The sequence below is a fragment of the Pelecanus crispus genome, chromosome 14 (assembly GCF_030463565.1).
Source record: "Pelecanus crispus isolate bPelCri1 chromosome 14, bPelCri1.pri, whole genome shotgun sequence".
In the NCBI taxonomy this organism is placed as follows: Eukaryota; Metazoa; Chordata; class Aves; order Pelecaniformes; family Pelecanidae; genus Pelecanus; species Pelecanus crispus.
Window position 1 is genome coordinate 1150892 of NC_134656.1, and position 22758 is coordinate 1173649.

The 22758-nt window shown below is 58.2% G+C and overlaps 2 protein-coding genes across 2 annotated transcripts; one reads left to right on the forward strand and one right to left on the reverse strand.

Moving 5' to 3' along the window:
- Window positions 1–518: 518 nt before the first annotated feature.
- TTLL9 (tubulin tyrosine ligase like 9) lies at window positions 519–10257 on the reverse strand. The gene is given in 10 exon segments (XM_075721347.1): window positions 519–811; window positions 1405–1525; window positions 2013–2136; window positions 3751–3944; window positions 4792–4850; window positions 5744–5831; window positions 5912–6130; window positions 6287–6332; window positions 8275–8468; window positions 10147–10257. Coding segments are annotated over 10 exon segments (1227 nt in total). The 3' UTR covers window positions 519–740.
- Window positions 10258–11151: 894 nt separating this feature from the next.
- DUSP15 (dual specificity phosphatase 15) lies at window positions 11152–17869 on the forward strand. The gene is made up of 7 exons (XM_075721242.1): window positions 11152–11172; window positions 12839–12872; window positions 15577–15659; window positions 16053–16102; window positions 16757–16831; window positions 17308–17479; window positions 17657–17869. Exons 1-7 carry the CDS (start codon window positions 11152–11154, stop codon window positions 17867–17869), a joined length of 648 nt encoding a protein of 215 aa, XP_075577357.1.
- The last annotated feature ends 4889 nt before the right edge of the window (window positions 17870–22758 follow it).

The window sequence follows — 22758 nt, forward strand, 5'->3', positions numbered from 1 at the left end:
GACACCTTAAAACTGAGGTGCGATTTCTTTAAATCTAAAAGGCCAACTACCATTGCTTGATCTAAGTTTCAAAATTCTGTAGCTAATGCCACGTACCCTGATTGTACAACTGCAAGAAGCGAGGCTGTTCGCTTCACGCTCAAGTTTCAGATACACAGATTAAAAATAACATCGACTTATTACCTGAACTGTCTCGCCTGCACCTTTTTCAGAAAATTGCATCTCTCTGGGACACGAGCGGTAGTACGCAGCGCCAAGTCCCTGTGTTACAGCCGCACTTTTACATAACCTGTGTTGTACAGCCAGTCAACGTCTCCATAACATGTGATGGCGAGGTTATTTTTACAGTATCATGGCAACAGGTTTTCTGCTCTGACATGTTTCCATAGTAGTAGCAGTAGGAGGATCAGGTGCCTGCCTTCCCTAAAACCTTTGTTTTTGCTGTGCAGAGTGTGTTTAGCCCCTTTATTTTCTTACACGGTACACAACTAAGCTCTGTGAGTGCAGACAGACAGCCGAGAAGCCAGCATCCCTTATGCCTTGTGTCAGCCATTATAAAATATTTCACTCAAGGCCACTGCCACTTCCAAGCTGGGAAACCTTCAGAAGCAAGAAGGCCGGCGTCTTGTGCTGAGCCAGCAGTGTCCAGAGAGAAGTGGGCCCGGCTGCTTCCCGCTATGAGGAAGAGAGCGTGAACTTCGTCCATGGTGATCTCTCCCATCCCAAGCCTGGGATCAGCATTACGCTTTCTGCTGTGCAGGAAAATTCCTGAAAAGCTGCTTCAGTTGTTTCTTCCTGTCATCATGGCAGCCTGCAATGAAAACGTTAACAGGGGAGTTACACATCACCTTACTCGTCCGTCCTGTAGAGGTGAGGTAACGTCCCACTTCCAGGTGAAGCTGTACTCGTGTTTTGTTAGTTAGAAACTACAGCCAGAGACAATTGCTGGCACACTGAGCTGTGTACTGCAAAATAAAGGTACAATGCATGTCAGCCGCTTGGAAGCACAACTTGAGAATCTGAGTACTACTTCCCACCAGTAAAACACACAACCAGCCTCAGGAGAGAGCCTGGTAAACAGCCACCGCAGTGACTGCAGAGCAGTTTTTGCAGCAAAAGCTGGCAGATGAAGAACTCTGCTGTGACTAAACACTTGAAAAGCAGGACTACGAACAAAACTGTTCCCACTACATTTAAGTGCTTGTTTTCAACAGTGCTCCTGCAGCCTGGTCGCTTACATTCACTTTTGGAAAGCGTTTGGTCTCTTAATCCCGTAAAAGCCACAAGCCCGTTCTCGTTCTTTTATTCTCGAGTGAAAGGTGTGTGCTCTCCTCTCGCTGATGTGCGGCTAGCTAGCTTAGGGACGCGAGCAGGGCATCCTGCCAGCGCTGGATGAGTACGCACCTAAATGTGTGTTTGCCGTGATGTTCTCATTCGCCGGACTACCCAGGTCTCCCCCTCTGCTGACAGGGCCATCGGTCCGTAGCAGGTCAAAGCCTCCGACACACTTCTCCTTCCCTGTCAGCTTACGACATCAAATACACATACTGAAGTACCTGAGCAATGACAATTATCTGTCTGCGCACAGGAATAAGCTCCCAGACAATCAGAGACAAAGCTGAACAGCTGAAAGCAGTGGACATCTTTCTACTATTAATATCTGAGGTTAGCACAGTTGTAAAGTCGATGGCAAAATGCTGCAAGACAAGCTGCCTGGAACAGAGCGCTCCAGAAGCGGTAAGTGTGGGAGGCACAATGCAGAAAGGCCTCTGAAAGAGAGCTCTTGTGCAAGTCCCAGCTCTGACACAGACTCCTTTCCCTTTGCAGCCCTGTGCTGCTTTGTTTTCCCCCTCTGAAGTGGCAGTGTGACTGCTTACTTTGCTGTGTTGCTGGGAATTCATCATTTAATCGCTATAAAGGTTAGAGTATTCTGATCAGTTGCCAAGACAGACATGGAACCAGACCATCCGTTCCAAACATTTTAATAAAAACCTTTAGAAGGTAATAAACACCTTTGCCTGCCTGCCTTCCCTGTCCACAGTATGAAGTGTGTCTTTGAGTAGATGACACTTGAGTTCACAGTCTTTCTGGCTCCTGGCAGTGAGGGAAGGTGAAGCATTCACCTCCAGAAGCCAGCTGAGGAGATACAACAGCAGCAAATTAGGGAGAAACAGGCAGTTTTGCCAACAGTTCATTTAAGAGAAATGCCTGTCCACAAAAATCATTACCCTGCTAGCAGGCAGGAGTAAGTGTGAAGCAATAGGAAATCCAACTCTAAATCTCTTTCCCATGCGCTGAGCCAAAGAACATTCTGAGCTTATTGCAAAGTTTCTATTCCTGTTCTCGATGGTACTAAAGAAAAAAAAAAAAAAAAAAAATCCCTCTAGCTTCCAGAAAGACACACAAGTGAAAACCAAAGTCTAGCTGAAGCAGTAAATGCTGAGGAGAATTCACAGAATGGGCATTAACCCTTTTTTACTGGCAGAATGCGGATGGCTCCTGGGAACAGTTTCCTAGCACAGCAGCGATATCTGAGCACTGTGACGACACCGAGGACTTTCATTCCGATTCATTTGTTTCCTGACCAACCGAAGTTACTCCGGCTCTTTATGTGCAAGCTGCCTAAGCAGTAATTTGTTTTGAGGCTCTGACCAGGGTAGATTGTGCAAATTAGAGCTATCCAGGACCACAGCTGACCTGCATTTATTTGCTCATTTGAAAAAAAGCTGTCCTCAGCAGCACCATGTGAAATGTTGGACTGATGCTCACAGGACACAGGGCTGTAACAGGTATCCCAGCTACCATGTATTGTTAGAGGGAAGACTTAAAAAAAATAAATTCGAGAAGACATTTGGTAGGAGAGCACCGTCAACATAAATCATATCTAAGGGAAATTTCCTTACCTATGGTACTGCTTGCACTTTACATGATTAAGGCTGAAAGAATAATAAGCCTATTTGCTTGTCATTTCTGAAGTACTATTTGCTGTTTCTGTTTTTCTCAACTCCTGTAATGACAAGTCGGTTGCACTCTCGGGTTCCTGCTGTTGCAATACTTGGGTTGCGTTCGTAGCAGATAATTTCTGAGAATTTCAGCTGAACTTTAATGATACAAATTTTTCATTTAGCCAGTGAGAAAAGCTATATTTAAAAAAAAAAAATCTAGAGTCAAATTATGTTTTAAAGGGGGGGTTTTTTGTTGCTTTTTTTTAAATACCCTCAACTCCTGTGGAGTCCTTTTCTCCACTATTAGCAGGAGGGACCTCTTTCAGTTGGGGTCTGCCTTTTAGCCAGTGTACCACAGACAGGGGTTATGTTTAGTGCTAGCAGCTAAACAGCACCGGCTGGAGGTTTATCAGTGCCGACAGGGCACTGCTGTAATACACATAAGCAGGAGAATAAATGATGGTAACCCTCCACCTCTGGCAAGTGCTGTGATACCAGAAATAGCCAAATTGGCAGGGTTTCCCAACACAGCGCTAGAGATCCTATAGACAAAGTTACAGGGGGCTGCACCCAGCTAATAAACTCTGATACCCTGAGCAAAAGCAGCTGTATCCTTCCAGACAGCAGCTCCCTTCACGTAAAACAGTTCAAACCTCTCTATGTTTCACTTGCAGTTTCAGACTGGCTCACTCTCAGCCAGCCTGCACCTACCTACACAATGCAGAAGCATCACGAGACAGCCCTGTCCCAGGGAAAGCAGCTGGCCTGATGCTATAACCCCTTGTATGTTTATTAACACCTTTACAGTTTCAGATCCTGACAGATCAGGATGTCATAGCTGTAGAGCTCAAAGCAGCATTTGTCACTGATAATCACCTTCTGAACACTCGAGGCTGTGATGAAAGCGTTGTCCGTAACCACAAAGAGAACTTCCACCGACCCTGCCTGATGCGTGGCGGTCGTGTGCTGTCCGAGCTGCTGACTCACCCACTTACAGCCCTGAGGCATCAAAACACAACCACGCTAAGCTGTTCCCAAGAGATGACTACATATTTAGTCCACATGATCTTTTTCAATCATCACCCTGTAGTCTCCACAGCCCAGCAAGAATTCTTAGTAAAGAGCCAGAGAGCAGAAGGTAGGGGCCACCAGCCCCACAACACAGTTAAACTCCTCAGCCTTGACTACTGTACAGCTATAGGAAAAAACGTCCCCAGGTCCCCATCAGAAGTTCCCTAACAGCAATCATCATCATCATCTCTCTCAGAGTACTGCAAAGATCCTCCTTTCCATACAAAGAGAGATTTATAGAAGCGAGCAGCCCATAAAATGGGAATTTCAACACCATCCTCCATTACTCTCAAGCACTGACCTTCATCTCAGATTCATGAGGAATCTGACATCCCATTTAAATTTTTTTTCCCTCTCTCTCAGCTGCCACCTCTTGAGAGAGGAAGCTTAACAGTGACACTTGCGTGCAGCAATGTTAACCTTCTTGTACCGCTGAGGTCTTAGAAGCGAAGGGCTAAGCTATACGATAACTATATCTCAGAAGAGCACTAACCAGAAAGTTATTAGGTTTAAAGTCAAAAAGATCAGCCTTATAGATGCGCAGACAGCTGCAAACCAACGTTAAAGCAGAACGCTTGCCCAGCCTCTCTCCTAAAGCTGCTATCAACAAAGTCACACTTACGGGTGTCAGGAGACACGGCAGCACGGTTAAGTGGCTGCGGCGCAGGGCCACGGCGTGGCAGCTGGCAGGATGAGGTCAGCGCGCTTGCATCTGCCAGAAGAGCCCCGACGGCAGGCAGCGGGGGAAGAGTCTGCAGCAGGGCGCATCCCTCACCTTCCCGGGATCATCATCAGGTGCGGTCTTTTGCACTGCCACATTTGTGAGACAAAGATCTGGAATGAAATAGAGATAAGGATCAAAGACAGACACTGAACAAGCAGATACAGAATTCTCACTCTAAATAGTCTTCTTCTGCCCCAGTGCCAATTACTTATCTTCCTTATCTGTAATCACAGGCTTCAGCCACCCGAGCTTAAATCCAATACTGCACGGTAATATCTCACTGAGAATTGCAGGAAAAAAAATTGAAAATCAGAAGTAATCAAGAGTGGTACCTAGAAAATGAAAGAGTGACTGGCCTGAGCGAGTCCTGTACCTCACGGCTGGCATGAAGCTCTTCCTGTCACTCTTCCTGTCACCGTGTCTCCAAACCTCAGTGAGCTTTCACCCGAGGCAGCTTGCTGTACCCTCACTCTGGAAAGGCTTTTGGCCATTCAGAGCAAGCATGAACTCTGCTGAACTTTTACGGAGAGAAGTGATGGATTTTCCTGTCTCCTAAGCCATCAAATTGAGGTGGGATACCTTTTGGGAAGATGTGTTAATCAAATGAAAGCTATCAAACTCAATCCAGTAGCAAGTGTGACACCTAGGAAATCAAGTAGTTCTCTCCCACAAATCACCCTGTCCTCACATTCCGTGAAGCTGAGGAAGAAGAAAGGCTGCCAACATTCAACCACGAACAATAAAACCAGGACTGACATTTCAGCTTTGGTCCCAGCCGATTTGTCAAACTGACATTTCCAGTGATCTGGTGGCACCAGTTTTCCAATGAAAAAAGACAGGAGAGAGACAGGGTGACAGCAGGAGCGACAGGACAGCCGAATCCTGTAGGTGTTTGCAGGAGTCAGAAGTGACAAGGTTCATCTGATGCATCTAATACCAAGCAGCAGCACTGTACATTCCTTTTGTTACCCTTCTTTATGGCACACACAGACAGGTAGGACACAGCGATCATCTCTGCTATTCAGAGTAAATCGTGTATCAGAAAAGCAAGCAAATCCACCTCTGTATAACCAGGCCTTCAGTGGGATGTACTGGGAGAAGAGGAAAGGAGCAACTGGGTGTTAAGGCAAAGAAATCCATTTCTAGCATAACAACGGTGGTTTGCACTTACAGATGGCACTAGAACATAAACTCTCAAGTCAAACTTTCAACCTATGAAGTGCGGAGAAATGTATAATATAACCCAGTTGCTGATATTGCTGCCTAGTGTTAGAGCTACCCAAGACCAGAAGTTTATATATAAACATGCACACAAAGCGTAAGAAGTCAGATCCCAGATAAAGCATCTGACCATTTGGGAAAAGCCACGGTAAGAAACCTTGTTGTTGCCCTGGGGAATGGTGAAGTAGTACACGAGACAGGCGCAGGAGAACATAACAAGTCACCAGCAGAAGGAGAGGATGAAATAAGAGCAAAAAAACCATAATGCCTGTTGGGTATTCCCCAAGGAGAAGACAGAGAGGCATTCTCACCTTCTTCAATCAACGATAGCCTTCAGTTTTCAGAACAGGAACATTCCTTCACCTTGTGACCTGCCAACATACAGATGGAAAAGCAGAGTTACTGGCTTTAACATGAGCATTTCCTGCTCTTTCCCAGAATTTTAGTGTAGAAGCCCTGCATAACCCGATTCATCATCTGTTTGCATGCAAGCACATTTATTTAAGGTTATGCGGGCAGGGGGATCCAACAACAGCCCTCTTGTGCAAAAAGCTCAGATTGGCAAGTGTTAGGAGGATTCCTGGAGGAAAGCGCAGAGCGGGCAGCCAGCCTATGGGGAAGTTCCACAGTACCAAATAAACAAACTCTGTCACATGCTTGCAGCAATACAAGTAACGCAACATATGTTGTCAGGAATTTTGTTAAGTCACGTTTTAAATTTGCGTAGGTTATAGAAGAACTTAATTAAACAGCAAAGTCATGAAAGGTGTCAGAGAACTATGGCAAGCAAGAGCAGGACAATCCTGAAGACAGCCTAGGCTGCACGACGTGTTAGAAGCGGGTGACGAGCGGCCCAGCTGAGCCCCCCGAGAAGCGAGGCTCCCCAGGGCACCTGCCAAGGGAGGTCCAGACTTCCGCAGCCCCAGGATGCGGCACTGCGCACGTCCTGACCTGCTGCCGTACCTGAGTGTGGGAGCAGGCAACCCGACATGTCACAAGATGGGGCTGCTCAAGAGCGCAGACCAACAGAAGGAGTAACATGGAGTTTATTTTTACTTGTCCGAAACTTTTGAGGTCAGCCACAAGCTATTAATTAAAGTTGTTGGTATAATCTCAGTAATCACAGGCTTTTCGTACATCCTTGTTTACTGTGTTCTGGTTATTTACCATGTTAATTGAGGTTGTGGGCATAAAATGAGCTTAATATAAGGTTTTTTGTTGCCAATTAACACGTTCCCATTTGTAGAGTTAGATAATCACTAGCTGCTATCCTCCTGGCTGTAATTCACATTAGTTTACATAATTACCTCCCATTCACTTCTCACAAGTGTGCCCTTACCGATGGGCCTGACTCACAGGGTAAAGCGAATCCTCCCGTCCCAGCCCCCTCGCCAGACCTGCTGCGCAAAGCAAAGCGACTGCTCGCTCGCAGGGCTCACAGATGGCTCTATTTTTAATTATGCACCACGGCACGATACTCATGATGTTAAATGGCTTGAATCATCTGGCAGAAGCAAGGCGTTTCTCAGCGTCACGTTGTATTGTCATAATTTCTAACGGAAACACAACTTTTCCTTGGTCCCCAGGACACTGGCTGAAGTGGAAGCTGCTGCGTTCAGCACAGCTCCTGGTAGCTATATGTTTGGGGGGACAAACGTGATTCAGAGCATGAGGCTACCCTTCAGGTCTCTAACTGCAGAGCAGAGAGAAGCTAATGCCAACCAAATCCACCCCAACTTGCACTCCAGGATGCTCATGGAGTCTCCCGTAGTCTCTTCACATTCTCAGGATGGAAGTCCACTCCGTAAGTTGGCTGGACTTACATGGGCTGACATCTAACGCAGTGGGATTTCCCTAAAACCAGACAGATGTTGCCATAGCTCCAGCTTTAGGGGCTGCCCTAGAACTCTGCTTAACCAGAAGCCAAATTAGACAGCTGCCCTGAACACACACCTTGCACACCTGCAGCTGAACTGAAAGACTTCAGAGCATGAACTTGGCCATAACCCCATGGCGAGAACCCCTGGGAGCACAATCTGTTCCTCCACACAAGAACTCCACACTTTATTCCTTCTCCATTGAGTTAAATTTGGCTCTACAAATAAACTGAGCTGTCTGTTGACTGCTGAAATAAATTATTGCACAAGAAGTGTTTTGGTAGTACGTGTTGACCAGAAAACTGGCCAGGAGCACTGCTGCTCCTAGCCACCTTGCTATGCCCAGTTCTTCCTGGGGATTTCCTGCACATTTTCCTCTCCCTCTGCAGAACGAAGGCACCCATTCATCTCTGTCTCACTTTCCTTGGGAGAGCACATACTTACCGGTTTCAGAATCCAAGCGGTGCCAGGATGCTTGCGAAATTCTTCCAAAACCAAATAGTACTCTGAAGGCATTTTGAAGGTCTTCGGAATAAAGGCACATTTTGTTGCCTCAAGCTTTCCTGCTTCTCTTTCTAACTGCTTCTGAAACCTCTTCAGATTCTTCACTAAGCAGTTCTTCTGACTCAGCTGGGTAGAAAGAGAAATTTAAGGTTCAGCTCAACAAATGCTCCCACAGTCTGACTCACTTTAATTGCCCTTGAGAAGTTTCTCGTGACACCTGGGGATCAACTGCACCACATACTCTGAGGAGAAAAATAAGTAAAGACACCATGGAGTGCTGCTTTTTCTTTGGGGAGGACAAGGCTCCATTCTGCTGTTCTGTATCTCTGTATGAAGAGGGGAAGCTGGAAGAGAGCAGGTCTCACAATCCATGCTCTACCGGTAATTTCTAACGCAGCCTTCCTGTGCAGTCAGCACGCTCCTGTCCCGGACAGGCAGCACGGATCAGCGCTGCCCACACCAACAGCCATAACCACCTCTGCAGGTAGGTTTAGCCCCCAGGGCCGCAGCACCCCAGCTCCACCGCTGCTGAACCACCGCAGGTTACGGCTCCGTGTTACAAACCACCCTCAGCCTCCATCCGTGCCAGCACTGGTGAGCGGTGGAAGCAACACCCAGGAGAGGCCAGGGCAGGCCTCCCAGGCTGCAAGCTTTACCTGTTGTAACTAAACCTACCCATAGATATAAACGAGACTCCCCGAAATGCAGCCGTTCCAGAGGCCCTACTGCAATGCACCATCCTCGGGTGGTTTGAGGGGAAAAGCTCCTTTTGCCGGGCAGCCGGGGCACAGCGCACGGCCCGGGGGCAGGAGGCCCTGCCGGCCTCTGCTCCCTCAGGTGCCCGGGGAGCGTCTGGGGTTTAACCCGCTGCCTCGGGGATGTGCAGGAGCCGGGGACGCGGCGCCGAGAACCCGCCGGACGCCCCGCTCCGAGCCGTTACCCTCCGCCGACCCCGCGCTCCCCTGCGGGCAGCCGGGCCCGGGGCTTGAACCGGGGCCTGCACCGGGGCCTAAAGCGGGGCCTAGGCCGGAGCCTGCGCATGCGCCCCGCGGGCCGCGCCCGTCCCCATGGCAACCGCGCCGCTGCGCAGCAGGGGGCGCTCGCGGGACCGGAGCCCCGGGCCTGGCCCCCCCGTGGGCCCCCCCCCCCCCCGGGGTGCCCCCCCCCCGGCGTGACCCCCCCCCGTGTGCCTCCCCCCGGTGTACGCCGGGGCTGGTCCCCCCACCCCGCTGTGCTCCCCCGGACTGATCCCCCCGGTGCTCCCCCCCAATGAGCCCCTCTGGTGTCGTGCGCCCCCTCCAATGTGCCCCCCTCCCCGATGTGCCCCCCCGGTGCCCACCCCCGGGCCCGCCGTCCCCCCCGTGTGCCCCCTCAGTGTCCCGCCACGTCCCGCCCACCTCAGCTCCCCCAGTCCCCTCGCTCCCACCCCGTGGGCTCCAACCCCCCCATGTCCCCCCCATCCCACCCTGTGCCCCCCCCCCCACGCTGCAGCCCCCAAATCCCCCACCCCGTGTCCCCCCACCCTGCACCCCCAGGTCAGGGCCCCGGGCAGGAGCGTTTGGGGGGGCTGTCCCCTACCCCTGTGCCACCAAGGAGCCACCCGCTCCCCCGGGCCGGGGGAGGCCATGCAGCGGGGTGGGGGGCACGGGCGGGGCCGCAGCCAGGGACCCCCACACGGTGCGCGCCGCTGGGGCGGGTGGCAGAGGGGGCAGCAAAAAGGTCTAAAACCTTCCAAAACCTGCCCCAGGACGCTGCTCTGGGGGGGAGCGGGGGGCCGGGGCGGCGGGTGACAGTGGGCCCTCACCCGCTGGACCCCTGCGCTCAGCTGGTGGGCGCAGGCTGGGGTGGGCACGGTGCAGGCAGGGGTGTGCATGGCGCAGGCAGGGGTGGGCACGGTGCAGGCAGGGGTGGGCATGGCGCAGGCAGGGTGGGCATGGCGCAGGCAGCGGTGGGCATAGTGCAGGCAGGGGTGGGCATGGCGCAGGCAGGGTGGGCATGGCGCAGGCAGCGGTGGGCATAGCGCAGGCAGCGGTGGGCATGGCGCAGGCCGGGGTGGGCACGGTGCAGGCAGGGGTGGGCATAGCGCAGGCAGGGGTGGGCATGGCGCAGGCAGGGGTGGGCATGGTGCAGGCAGTGGTGGGCACGGCAGCAGGCAGCGGTGGGCATGGCGCAGGCAGGGGTGGGCATGGTGCAGGCAGTGGTGGGCACAGCAGCAGGCAGGGGTGGGCATGGCGCAGGCAGCGGCGGGCACGGCGCAGGCAGGGGTGGGCACAGCACAGGCAGGGGTGGGCATGGCGCAGGCCGGGGTGGGCATGCCGCTGGGCGCTTCGCCGCGTGGCCGCACAGACCTTCCTTGATGGAGCGGGACAAAGGTTTTGTTCTTCTCCCAACACTGCAGCCTTGTGCAGCCGCGGCGGGCAGCGGCGACAGGCAGCAGCCAGCGCGGCCCCCACGCTCCCACGCCACGGCGCAGAGGGGGAGTTTCTCCTCCTTTGTCTGCTCCCGGCGAGAGCAGCAGCCGGTGCGCGGCAGCACCGGAGCAGCCGGCGCAGGGCCTCGGCAGGAGCCGTGGAGGACGGCGACCGAGGTCCCCTCTGCCCCGGCACAGCCGCCACCGCCTCGGCCTCGCCGAGAGCGAGCCCACCTGCCACGGGCAGCCATCCCGGGGGAGCCGAGCTCTTCATGACGGAAACCTGACCGGGGTGCGTCCGGAGCGGGGACGGCGGCTGTGCCTGGGGACGGGGAGGACGGCAGCGTTGGGTACAAGGACACTCGTGCCCCGTCCCACCCACGGCACCCGCTGCCGACCATGGGAAACGGCATGAGCCAGGTAACGGGGAGCGCTGGGGCGGCTGCTCTGCAGGGCCAGCCATGCCAGGGCGGCCTGTCCCCGTGCTGGAGGTGGGAGACGCTTGCCCGGCGGCTCGCTCTGCCGTGCCAAGCGGCGTTTCACCTGCCAGCACCGGACCCGGCACAGGGCTCGGCTGCTGGGCAGCTTGTTTACCTGCCGGCGGAGCAGAATCGGAGGAAAAGCAGGCAGGGATGCTGCGCCAGCCCGCAGCCGTGGCTCGTCCCCACGGTGGCCCGGGGGGTGTGGAGGGCAGGGGTGACAGCGAGCCCCTCCGAGGGAGGGGGGGAACCTTTCCCAGCGCCTTTAAAACCACGGCAGCGGCTCCCGAGCACGCACCGGGGGGGCTGTGCGTGGGGCTCAGCGTCACCGGGTGGAGGGGACGGGTGCTGTTTTATTGTCATTTGAGCCTCCCCTTGTCACAGGTGAACAGACACCTTCTTCCCGCAAGAATTTCCGGCTCCTAAGCTTTAAACACCCCTCCCCAGCCCCATAAGCGCTCATTATCCGGGGAAGCACCCAGTGCTGCAGACGGGGCTGTGCTGCCCGGTTTTTCCAGCGAGGAGTGGGTCAGAGGGGTGCTGGGGACGGGAACGTGCCATTATTCGTGGCTCGGTGTCCTGCCCTTGGGAGCTGCCCTTGCTAGCTGACGCTCTTCCACCAGCTCATTTCAGTGCCACAGCTGCAAGTTAAAGGCACCCTGACGACAGAAAATTGATCTAAAATCTTAGGAATCATAAAAAAACCCTCTTTACGCTGTTTAGCCAAGAAAAACATTTTCGAACGTGGGCAGTGAGATAAGTGCAAGCCCAATTGTGCTGGTAGAAATCACCTCTGCTTGCCCAGGTCCTGGGTGCCAGACATTGCAGCAGGGAGAAGCCGGAGGGGAACGGGCTGGACACGGGGGTGAACAGCCCGGGGAGCCTCGCTGCCCAGGCTGGGAGAAAGGGAAAATATAAAATAGCACTGGGTCGGAGCGGATGCAAGGTATCCTACTTCTGCATCCGCAGTGCAATTAATAGAGACGTTGTCAAGTAATTTTCTTGAAAAGTGGAACTTCACAAGGAAGATAAAATGAAGGCACAGTGTCCAGAGCGATCTGTTCCTGGGCTGTTAGAAACAGACTCCCTGCAGCGCAGAGTGAGGGGAGCAGAGCTTGGGGCTGGGGGGGGACCACCGCATCCCCCCAGGTTTCTCCGTGCCTGGCGCTTCCCCATCCCTCGGGCAGCAGGACTTCTGCAGGCCGTGGGTATAGTCCAAGGCTGTATGGAGGCATATGCATCTTGCTGAGCTCAGATAAAAAGCCCCAACAAAGAATTTATTGATAATAAGCCAGAGGAGCAATAAAAGAGCTGTGGCCGACTCCCAGCGCCCGTGAGGGTGCAGCACCCGGCGGTTGCGCAGGTTGGGGTGCCAGGGCTGCACCCAGCCCCGCATGCTGGGTGCCAGAGCCGCGGCAGCCCCAGGAGCGCCCACGGTCAGCTGCACCGGCACCGCTCCTGCCCCAGGGCTGCTGACGGTCACGTTAACAGCAGAACTTTTTTGCCTTTTCGCCCCAGGTTGCCGCTTCCCGTGGGGGGTCCCGGCACGGTGGGTACCACGGCGTGAGGTCGCTGCTCACGCTGCCACTTCTCCTTGTGTCCCACAGATCCTCCCCGGCCTCTACCTTGGGAACTTCATCGGTAAGCGGAGCCCCGCCGCCGCAGAGACGTCCTCCAGCCGGGGAGCCGGGCTTGCCCCGGCCCACGGTTCGGTGCCGCGAGGGAGCTCCCTGCCCACGCGCCCTCGCGGGGCCTTCTGCCGCTGCTGCCCGCGGGTGGGCTGCGCCAGGGGGTCAGCAATGGGCACTCGGCTTCTCCAGGGCTTGGCCAGCCGCCGTGGGAGGGCTTGGAGGCTCTCCTGGCATGCCAGCACGTGGTGCCTCGTCTTCCAGCTGGTGGATGAGAGCTGCTCTCCAGCCCATCCCGCTCCCCATCATCCCAGTTTGCTTAAGGCCAACTCAGGACGTTCCTCAGCTGGCAGAGCCCCTTCCCCTGCCTGTCCCCAGCTGCCCCCGGGAGGGGGGAGCATGAGGAGCTCAGGCCCGAGCAGATGCAGGTGCTGAGCCTTCTAGCTGGGTAGCACGGACAGAGACGGTGAAGAGCGGGGCTAACTCGGGCTGCGTCCTCCTGTGCCGAGGCTTCCCCAGCCGCAGCGAGCGATTTGCCTGCGCGAACCTCACACGCCGCGCTGCCAGCCCCGCGGCACGCTCGCTTGCGCCGCGTTCGTGCCTCCCTGCCTGCGAACGCTGCCCGCTGCCCTGCCAGCGCCCGTCACGCGCACCGCTCTGCCGCTTGGTTTGCGTCGGCAGCGGCGAGGTTGGAGGAACCAGGGGGAAACGCCAGGCAGAAACCCTCTGCCTTCACTTTGGTTTCCTTGTTTAATGGCTGTCCTGAGCTCTCGGGACACACCGGGGGAAGGGTCCCGGACGCCTGTCCCCGAGGTGACGCTGTCGGCTGGGACCTGGAAGCCCTCGCAGCCATCCCGCTGCCCCTGCGCGAGGCTGGGCAGGCTGGGAGGGGACGGGGGCACGTGGTGGGGGCACCAGGGCAAGCCGGGCTTTGCTTTAAGAGAGACCTGTGGGAGTTCACCCGCTGCGGTGGGCTGCGCCGTGCACCCAAGCCGGTGTGGACCCCGCGCCAGGAGCAGAGGAGCCAGTGGTGCCGTGCCAGCTTGCGGGAGCAGGACCGGGGCGGCTTAGGGTGATGCACCCCACTTTCACAGCTGTAGCAGATGCAGGAGGGCGCTGCCCACCCTCAGGAGGGAGTTTCTGGTGGTGCCACACCGATTCACTATTTTAAGGGGTTTTCATTGTCAGGGGACAATTCGTGACCAAGTACTGGCACCTGCCATGAAAAAACAGTATTTATTAGCACTCCTGCCTCCCTAGCAGCTCGTTTGGCAGCTTGGCTCCTGCTGTAAGTGCTGAGAAGGTTTAAAAACACTGGTGTGAACTGCTAAGAAAAATGTCATTGGAACCAGAGCGGCAGCCCTGGCCAGGACAGCCCCGTGCCCCAGGGAGCACTTTGGGGTGGGCTCGGGGGGGGGGGGGCCGCAGCTGGCTGGGCACAGAGCAGCCAGGGCACCCAGACACCCGGCTCCCAGGTTCATCGCGGGGGTTCCTGCAAGTAACCCCTGCCACGGGGTCTTGGCCTGATGCCACCCCAGCACGGCTCTACCGAGAGATCCGCAGCGACAACAGAGACGTCAGGCCGGCTGAATGAAGCTCTGACAGCTCATGGAGATATTTTCCCAACTGAAAGCTTTTCCAGCCGCTGTAAGCCTTGAGCCTGTGTCCCTAATTGCCGTCACTTCGCTGCCCAAGGCGGGCAGGAAGGTGGCCGGTGCTGTGCGAGTCCCCACGAGGGTCCCCACCTCCCTCCCCACACGCACGCTGCACGGCTCGCCCGCGGAGCGTCTCTCTCGAGACTCACTCCTATTAAAATTCACATCATGCCATTAGCACATCGCAGTCTGGATTCCCGAGCCAAGATTTTGCACCACGTGAAAGTTTAGAAACCCAAAGTGACGAGATGGGAAAATGTTAGTCCTCCTCTCTGGCAGCTGGTGCAGCATCCGCTGGTCGTGGCATGAAAAGGAGACGGCTACGAAGCTGCTCAGCCAGCAAGACGAGCACGCTCCCCTCCCAGCGTAACAACGGCTGTGCTGGACCAGTGACCAGGATCACAGCAAGGGATGCTGAAGCATTAGCGAGAAGCAGGTCATTGCCCCAGCCAGCTGAGGATACCGGATTTCTGCACGTGCAAATGCAGAGGGGATACGCGCAGAGTGCTGCGAGTCGCCGTTTCAGGTGTTTTCTGCAGATCCCTTGGATGCTGAAGGGGAGCTCAGACAGACTGAGCCAGACTCGGGGTTGGTACAGATTGCTGCAGCTCCACGTCCATAGCTCACAAGACAAAGCAGATCCCTCCGGCTGCAGCAAGTCCCATTGCCGCACGCGTGTTTGCACAGGGGAGGTGCGGGCAGAGAGCGCGTCCCCTCCCCAAGCTGGGGACAAGTACAGGCAGGCGGGAAGCTGCCTGCTTGCAAAGGAGGGAATTTTGCCATGCCTGTGTGAATTCTCACCCTGGCACGAGCAGTGATGTCAAGCGCCTTCGGAGGGAGGAGGTCTCCAGTTTGGTATCACAGGGTTTGCGTTCCAGATTTCCAGGGTGTGTTTGCGTATTTGCCCGCGTCCACGCCGCTGCACGCAGTGGGTGTGATGCAGCCGATCCTCTGGAGCAAGGCTTTGTGTGCTGGGCTGTCTGCGGGAGCGTGGCGGATGTGCTTATGGGAAGGGAAGGGCAAAAAAACAGCTACATGCTAATATCTAGTTTTATCCCGTAGATGCCAAAGACCTGGAGCAGCTGAGCCGCAACAAGATCACCCACATTGTTTCGATCCATGAATCTCCCCAGCCCTTGCTGCAGGTAGGGTCCCGCACCCATCACCACCGTGCAGATCTCTGCAGCATCTTCCTTCCCCCTCTGAGCATCCCACGGCACATACACCTCTCGCCAGTCAGCATCCCAGAGGAGCTGGGCAGACCCCCGGCATGGGAAACTGGCCATCTTGTGACTATAACCTGGCCTTGAACGCTAACGGGAAATTATTTCCAGCTCTCCAACCTCATCTTGTTTCCTACCCCCTCCCACAAGCCGCCTGTCCCCCACTGCCCTGCCCCTGCCAGGGCAGAGAGCGTCCCCGTCCCCACGCAGGCAGCGCTGGGGCGAGGAGCAAAGGCACTGCCAGACCGGCTACAAGCACGCGGGACACCCCGGCCGCAGCGCCCGAGTTTCTCCTCTTCCTTTTGTGTCTTCCAGGACATTACCTACCTCCGCATCCCCCTGCCCGACACCCCCGAGGCCAACATGTGAGTACCCCGGGGGGGCCGGGGCCGGGGCCGGGGCCGGCTTGGGGCACGCGGGAGGGCTGGGCTCTGCAGGGCGATCGGGGCCGAGGGCTCACAGCACCCTGAGCCCTTGAGGTGCTGCCTCCGGCTCCTCAAGCGCAGCGACCCGCAGGCTGGAGGCGCGACGCCCCGGTGCTGGGGACCACCTCTGGACCCCAACAGCATCCTGGCTCAGTAACCGCTGGGGAGCGGGTCCCAGCCCCATGCAGCATGGATGGAAAGGAGCAGCGAGCATCCCCCCGGGAGCTGCCTGGAGGGGGGAAAGCAGGAAAAGGATGTGGAGCCAGCCAAGGGCCCTGGCATGGCTGGAGGCGTGAGCGGCCAAGCCCCTGCTGCCCTGGCACAAGTCACAGGAGTCCCAGGGCAGCCCCGCATGTCCCCAGCGCAGCGGCACCCGCTCCCGTCCCCGGCACAGCGTGAGCTGGCCCGGGCACCGTCCCTTGGGAAACAACAGCACTGAGCTGCTCGGGTCTCAGCAGCTGCTGGCGGTGCTTGTGAAGCGACAGTTTGTGTTAGTGCTTCATCCTCAAATGTGCAGGGCTGCTCTGCCTGCAGCCTAAAAACCCTGTTCCACCCCCGAAGTCCTTATTCTGTCTGGTTTATTTTTCCTGCTAGCAAGAGGCACTTCAAGGAATGCATCAGTTTTATCCACCAGTGTCGTCTGCACGGAGGGAACTGCCTCGTCCACTGGTAAGACTTCTTTCCCCGTGCCTGATGCCATGTTCCCCCAGCACAGCAGAGAAGAAAAGACCCAGCCTGCAGCCCCCCGCTTTGGCTGCAGACCCCTAAGCAAAGCCAGCCTGTGCCAGAGGGCTCCGTGCCCACGGATCCACCCAGGATCCACCCTCGGCTGTGGCTTGTGCCTCAAACCCAGCGGGATCCAGGCAGCCCTGGAGTCGGGGCAGCTTTTCGCTGCAGCTGAGCAAGCGGGAAGAGTGGGGTTTGGGGCAGGCAGCCAGGCAGCGGCCGCTGCTCTCGCTTCCCTAGGGAGGAACGGGTATTTATAGGCGCTGATGGAGAGGACCTTGGAAGGGCTCAGGCCTCCCAGAGAGCAAGTTCTCGGAGAAGAGGAACCGAAATAGCTGAAGCACAAGGGAGGAGGAAGGGGCGAGCGTGGAGTCAGGGTGCACCGCTGACAGCCGCCCTTCTGCCCTTTCCCTTGCCAGCCTCGCCGGCATCTCCCGCAGTACCACCGTGGTCGTCGCCTACGTCATGGCCGTCACGGAGCTGAGCTGCCAGGAGGTGCTGGAGGCCATCCGAACCGTCCGCCCCGTCGCCAACCCCAACCCCGGCTTCAGGCAGCAGCTAGCTGAGTTCGGCAGCGGTGCAGCCCGCAAGGTGGGCACGAGGCGGGGACCTGCCCCTGCCACCCGTGCTCTGCGCTGCAGCTGAGCCTGCTCACGGGTCTCGGAGTCCCCGGGGGGGGACCAGGCTGCTCCCCCGCTCCCCTTGCTGGCAGGCTTGGACCTGCCCTTGGAAACAGGCACCTTAGTTTGCTTCTCCCTCCTTCCCCAGGTCCGCAGGCACCTGAAGCAGAGGTATGGGACATCCCCTTTCAACGACGAGGAAGAAATAAAGGCCTTGCTGCCGGCGGGGAGAGGAGGACCATCCAGGACGGAGGGAGCTCTGCAAGGACTGGTCCCAAGAGCCAGAGACATCAGGAGCACGACTCCCTTCCTGCTGCGGGTGAAGAGGACGTTCTCCTGCATCCCGGCTTGTCTGAAGTGACGCCAGGCAAGGGAGAGCAGGGAGAATCACCCAACAGCCTGGGAGAGACGAAGGAGCCGCAGCACAGTGGGCCGGGGGAGCACTGTGCAGGGGAGCCACATCAAGCCCAGCTCCTTCTTCTCTTCTGGGGTGTGAGCGTGCCATCCTCTGTCGTGGCTCTCAGCTGGCGGGGAGGGATTCACATGCACTGCCAGGCTCTGCAGCGCTCGGAGGGCTCAGCCTCTTCGCACCCGGTGTATTGGGGATGCCTGGTGACCGGCGAAAGTCTCTGCCCCCAGGTCACCGCAGGCTCCTGCTCGGGGCAGAGCGACAGAGCCAGTCTCTCCTGCCGCGGGGCCGGCACCCAGGCAATGCCGGCAGCAGCTTTAGCACTTGGGTACCCGCTGCATGGGCCTCGGGGTGCACAGGGTGCGGGAGAGCCAGCGCTCCCCTCGGAGCAGTTTTCCCACCAGCAGCACAAGCTCCCAGAGCCCAGGCGGCTGCGGAGCAGGGACACACGGGTGCATTAGCAGGTAATGCCACCGCACCGGCTCCCAGGCAAGGGTCCAGCTCCAGCCCAGCCACGCACAAGCCCTGAGCGAGCACTGTAGCTTTAGGAGTCCATTGCACCCCATTCCCACCCATCCCAGGGCACAATCTTTAAAAGGTGGGAACTAAGCGTTTAACCTGGCCAGACCTCACTAAAGCAGAGCCTTAAGCCATTTTGCTTAAAGACTTTCTATGCCCCCCGCCCCCAGTAATAAACACCTATTCTCCGCGGTCTGCCTGGGGTGCAGTCTGACTCCCCCGCCATGGCCGGATCAGAAGGGGGACGCTGAGGAAGGTCCCGGCGTGGGGCAGGTCTGGAGGCTGCTGCTGGCCGCTCTCTGCAGCCCAGGGAGGAGCGTGCTGGGGACACAGGCACGCCTGGGCAGGGGACCACCCTGCTGCCTTGCGGGAAGGTTACAAGAGAGGCCAGAAACCCGGGTGCCCCACGGCCGGGCTCTCTGTGGGGACAGGGTCTGCCCCAGGAGAGGTCGGGCAGCAGCAGGCAGGCACTTACTTACGTGGAGCCCCTTTGGCTGCAGCCTCTCCTCTCGCCGGGTGCGGGAGCACTGGGTCCAGGAGCCTGCTGGGTTTAGTTGCTGGGAGCGCTGGGAGCCTGGCACCAGCTGAGCATCACAAGCCCCAGCTCCTCCCTGGACCTGTCTTATTTTCACCTTGGGCAGAGTCCCAGGTGGGGAAGGTGCTGGGGGGGCCCAGCTGGGTCATCAGCATCTGCCCCGCTGGGAGCCAGAGTATCTTTCTGGGGTGCCCCTCGTCCCTGCCACCCTTCTCCCAGGAGCCAGGTGGGGACGGGGGCAGGTGCCTGCAGGGAGGGTTCCAGCTCTGCATGTGATGGGGTGCCAGGCATGGAGTCCCAGAGTGAAGGAGCTTCCTGGGAAGCAGGGACTGCCTCTGCCCTGACTGCTTCCAGGAGACATCAGCGCGGGTCAGAGCATGCCCAGCAGTAATTAAGTCGCTTGTTTACCCCTGCGTGGTGGCTGTGGCTGAAGGTGAGCAGCCGGCTGGGCGTCCCGAGGGTCCCTTGGTGCCCACTGTGCCGGTGCTCGGGCAGTGCGGGGCCCCGTGCGCCATGGGTGCTGCAAGGGGTGCATGGAGTGGCAGAAGCAGGAGGCTGAGATGGCTTTACACCCCCCGCCTGGGGCTGGTGTGCCGTGCCATGGTCCACCTTTTGGCACCCTAAGCCTCCCCTTTTGTTTACACAAGGGTAATTTAGGAGGGTGCTGCAGCAGCTGCAGCTCCTGGGAGCTCGGAGGTTCCTGTGCAACCTGCACACCCGCTCCTGTTTCACCTCCGCGGAGTTTCAGGGCCGTGGTTCCTCCCTGCTGCCAGAACCTTCCTGCTGGGCTGGGTGCTGCCTTGGGGTGACCCAGGCAGGCTGGGAGCCCAAATCCTGCCTCGCTGGATAGATGCTGAGCCCACGGAGTAACCGGAGGGGTGCATCATCCTCCGCTGCTCCTGCACCCTCCGCAGCGGGGTCCTCCTCAACTCCCAGCTCCTGCCAGGCTGCTCTCCCCGCTCCCTCGCCCCCAGGCCAGGTCTCCCCGGCACCCTTTGGCCCCCCAGCATGCAGCAGGGTGGTGGCCCCGTGCCCCAGGACCACGCACCTGGGATGGACGTGTGCCTCGTGCGTGGCTGCACCCTCCTGTCAGCCCCATGCTGGGCAGAGGTATTTACACCCTGCTCACGCTGTAAACCCATGGCAAGGCCAAACGCTGAGCCGTGGCACCTCCAGCCCAGCTCCACGACACAGCAAAATGTATTTATTTTGGCAGTTCTGGTTTGCACAACTGGAAAAATACAGGCAAGGGCAGGGTTAGCTGCGAGTTAATGTTTGACTGCTTTTGAAGCCCATTTTGGCATGAAAAGTTTAAGGGTTAAGTAGCTTTGCCTTCCCTGTGCAGGGAGCAGCATGGCGGGGAAACCCGCTGCTGAGCATCTTTGCTGCTGCCAGGGGTAATTAGATCCCACAGGTCCTGCACGTCACTGCATGGCTGTCGCATGAGATGAATCCCTGGCTGATAAAGGCTTATCCCGCCGGGCTGGGACTGGCTAATGAGCTGGCGGCTACAATTATCTCCCAGCCTTGGATGTAATCTGTGCAAGCCGTTGGGAGAGGCTGTGCAATGACCCCTTGCCATCGCCCTGCTTCCCAAGGCAGAAAGGGGCGATGCGGGTCCTCTGTCCGTCAATCCCGGGCCCTTTTCCCGGAACGCGGCCCCCGACTTGCTCGGACGAGGGGTGCAGGGGAGGCCAGGGCACTGCCCCGGCAGAGGCGCAGCCAGCTGGAAATCCCCTCCTCGCTGGTGCGGTGCGGAGCGCAGAGCGGCTTCCTGCGCCACCCCGAGCAAGGCAGGGTGCCAGCCCGGCCATGGCAGCACCGAGCGGGATGGCCGCGGGCTGCCAGGGTGAGGGCGAGCACAGCCCGACGCTGGCTAGACTGGGGGGGGGTCCTACCTGCCGCCCCTCTCCCCCTCTGCAAACGGGGACTGCCCCAGCTGCTGGCACCCGGAGCCGCAGAGCTGGCGTCGCCTCCTCCTCCTCCTCCTCCTCCTCCTCCTCCTCCTCCTCCTCCTCCTCCTCCTCCTTCTCCTCCTCCTCCTCCCAGGCAGAGAGAGCCGCGCTGCAGGAGAGCCACGGCCCCGGAGCAGGTGCAGGCAGGGCAGGCAGGCTTTGCTCTGCGGTAAAGGGGCCACGGACGGGCTCCATGAGGAGAGCAAACTCCCGCCAGCGTGGCTGGCTCGTACAGCCCCGTGGGGCCCCGTGTGCCCGCTGTGCCACGCGCCCGTGCCCCCGTCCCCACGCCCTGCAGGAAAGCCCGGGGCCGGGAGCTGTGGTGCTGCTTATTCATTTCGAGGCTTTGCAGCCCCGAGCAGCCCGCCAGCTCTCGGGAGCCTCGTCTCCCCTCTCTGCAAAAGGTGACTTTCTTTGACTCAGAGCTGGAAAGGAAACCCAGCGGGCTGCAAAAGGAGATCTGTCAGGCTGCGGGCTGGGCGGAGGAGCCGGGTTTCCCCGCACAGCGACGGCTCTGCAGCGGTGATGGAGGAGCCGACACCGGTGTCACGCTGGGGCAGCCTGGAGGGCAAAACCCACCCGGCCCATGCCCTGCTGCTGGGGTGGGCAGGGGACACGCTGCCAGCCCTGCTCCGGCACGGCCCTTCGCAGTCAGGCAGCGCTCGGTGCCAGCCAGCTCCGTCCCTGCCCTACGCAAGGTGAAGCCCCGCTTCCCCCGAAAGAGCGGCTGAGCCGTACTTCTCGCCGAGGGGAGGGACAGACCCTCCTGGCAGCAGCGGCATTGAGGAAGGGTGCTCAAAGCCAGCCGGACGCCCTCCCGGCGCTGACGCCCGTCTCACCCACGTGTGCACCAACACACACCTCCACCTCCCTGCAGAGCGACGCGGGTGCGGGGAGCCGTTTCCCGAGGCGTGGGAAGGCCGGTGTCCAGAAGCGCCGTGACCACGGGCACCGCGTCTCCTCCGCTGGGATGACTTCTGCCAGGAACCCTGGGGCCTGCGGGGAGCCGGTGTGGGCACGGGATGAGTCAGGCTCCCTCGCTGGCCCCCGGCAGCCCTTGGCACAGCTCATCTCGGCCCTTCCCACCCAGTTCCCATTCGACTCAGCACCTGGAGCCCCATGAAGCAGATGCGAGCATTAGAGTGCAGAGAGTCGAGAGATGGGGCAATGTCACTGCTCACACCAGCCTGGAAACCCCATGCCTGTTCCTACAGGTCCCCACACCCACGGGTGGAGATGCTGGTCCCACGGGAGGGCACAGCCCCCGGGGCAGGGAGATGTCCTGGTCCCTGAAGCAGGAGGATGGGGGAGCAGAGTCCCTTGTCCCCTGCGGGGAGCATGTGGGAGTCCTGAAAGTCTGAAGGGAGGCACTTGGGGGGGTGCAGGGGTGCAGGGGAGTCCCCTGTGCTTTCTGGTGCCCTGTCCCCTCTCCCATGGGTGTCCCTGAACACTCTCCCACGGGTGTCCCCATCCCCTCTCCCATGGGTGGCCCTGAACCCTCTCCCATGGGTGTCCCTGTCCCCTCTCCTGTGGGTGGCCCTGTCCCCTCTCCCGCGGGTGTCCCTGTCCCCTCTCCCATGGGTGTCCCCGTCCCCTCAGTGTCCCCATCCCCTCTCCCACGGGTGTCCCTGTCCCCTCTCCCATGGGTGTCTCCATCCCCTCTCCCATGGGTGTCCCCATCCCCTCGGTGTCCCCGTCCCCTCTGCCGTGGGTGCGAGGTGCCTGTCCCATCTCCCGTGGGTGTCCCCGTCCCCTCAGTGTCCCCGTCCCCTCTCCCGTGGGTGCGAGGTGCCTGTCCCATCTCCCGTGGGTGTCCCCGTCCCCTCGGTGTC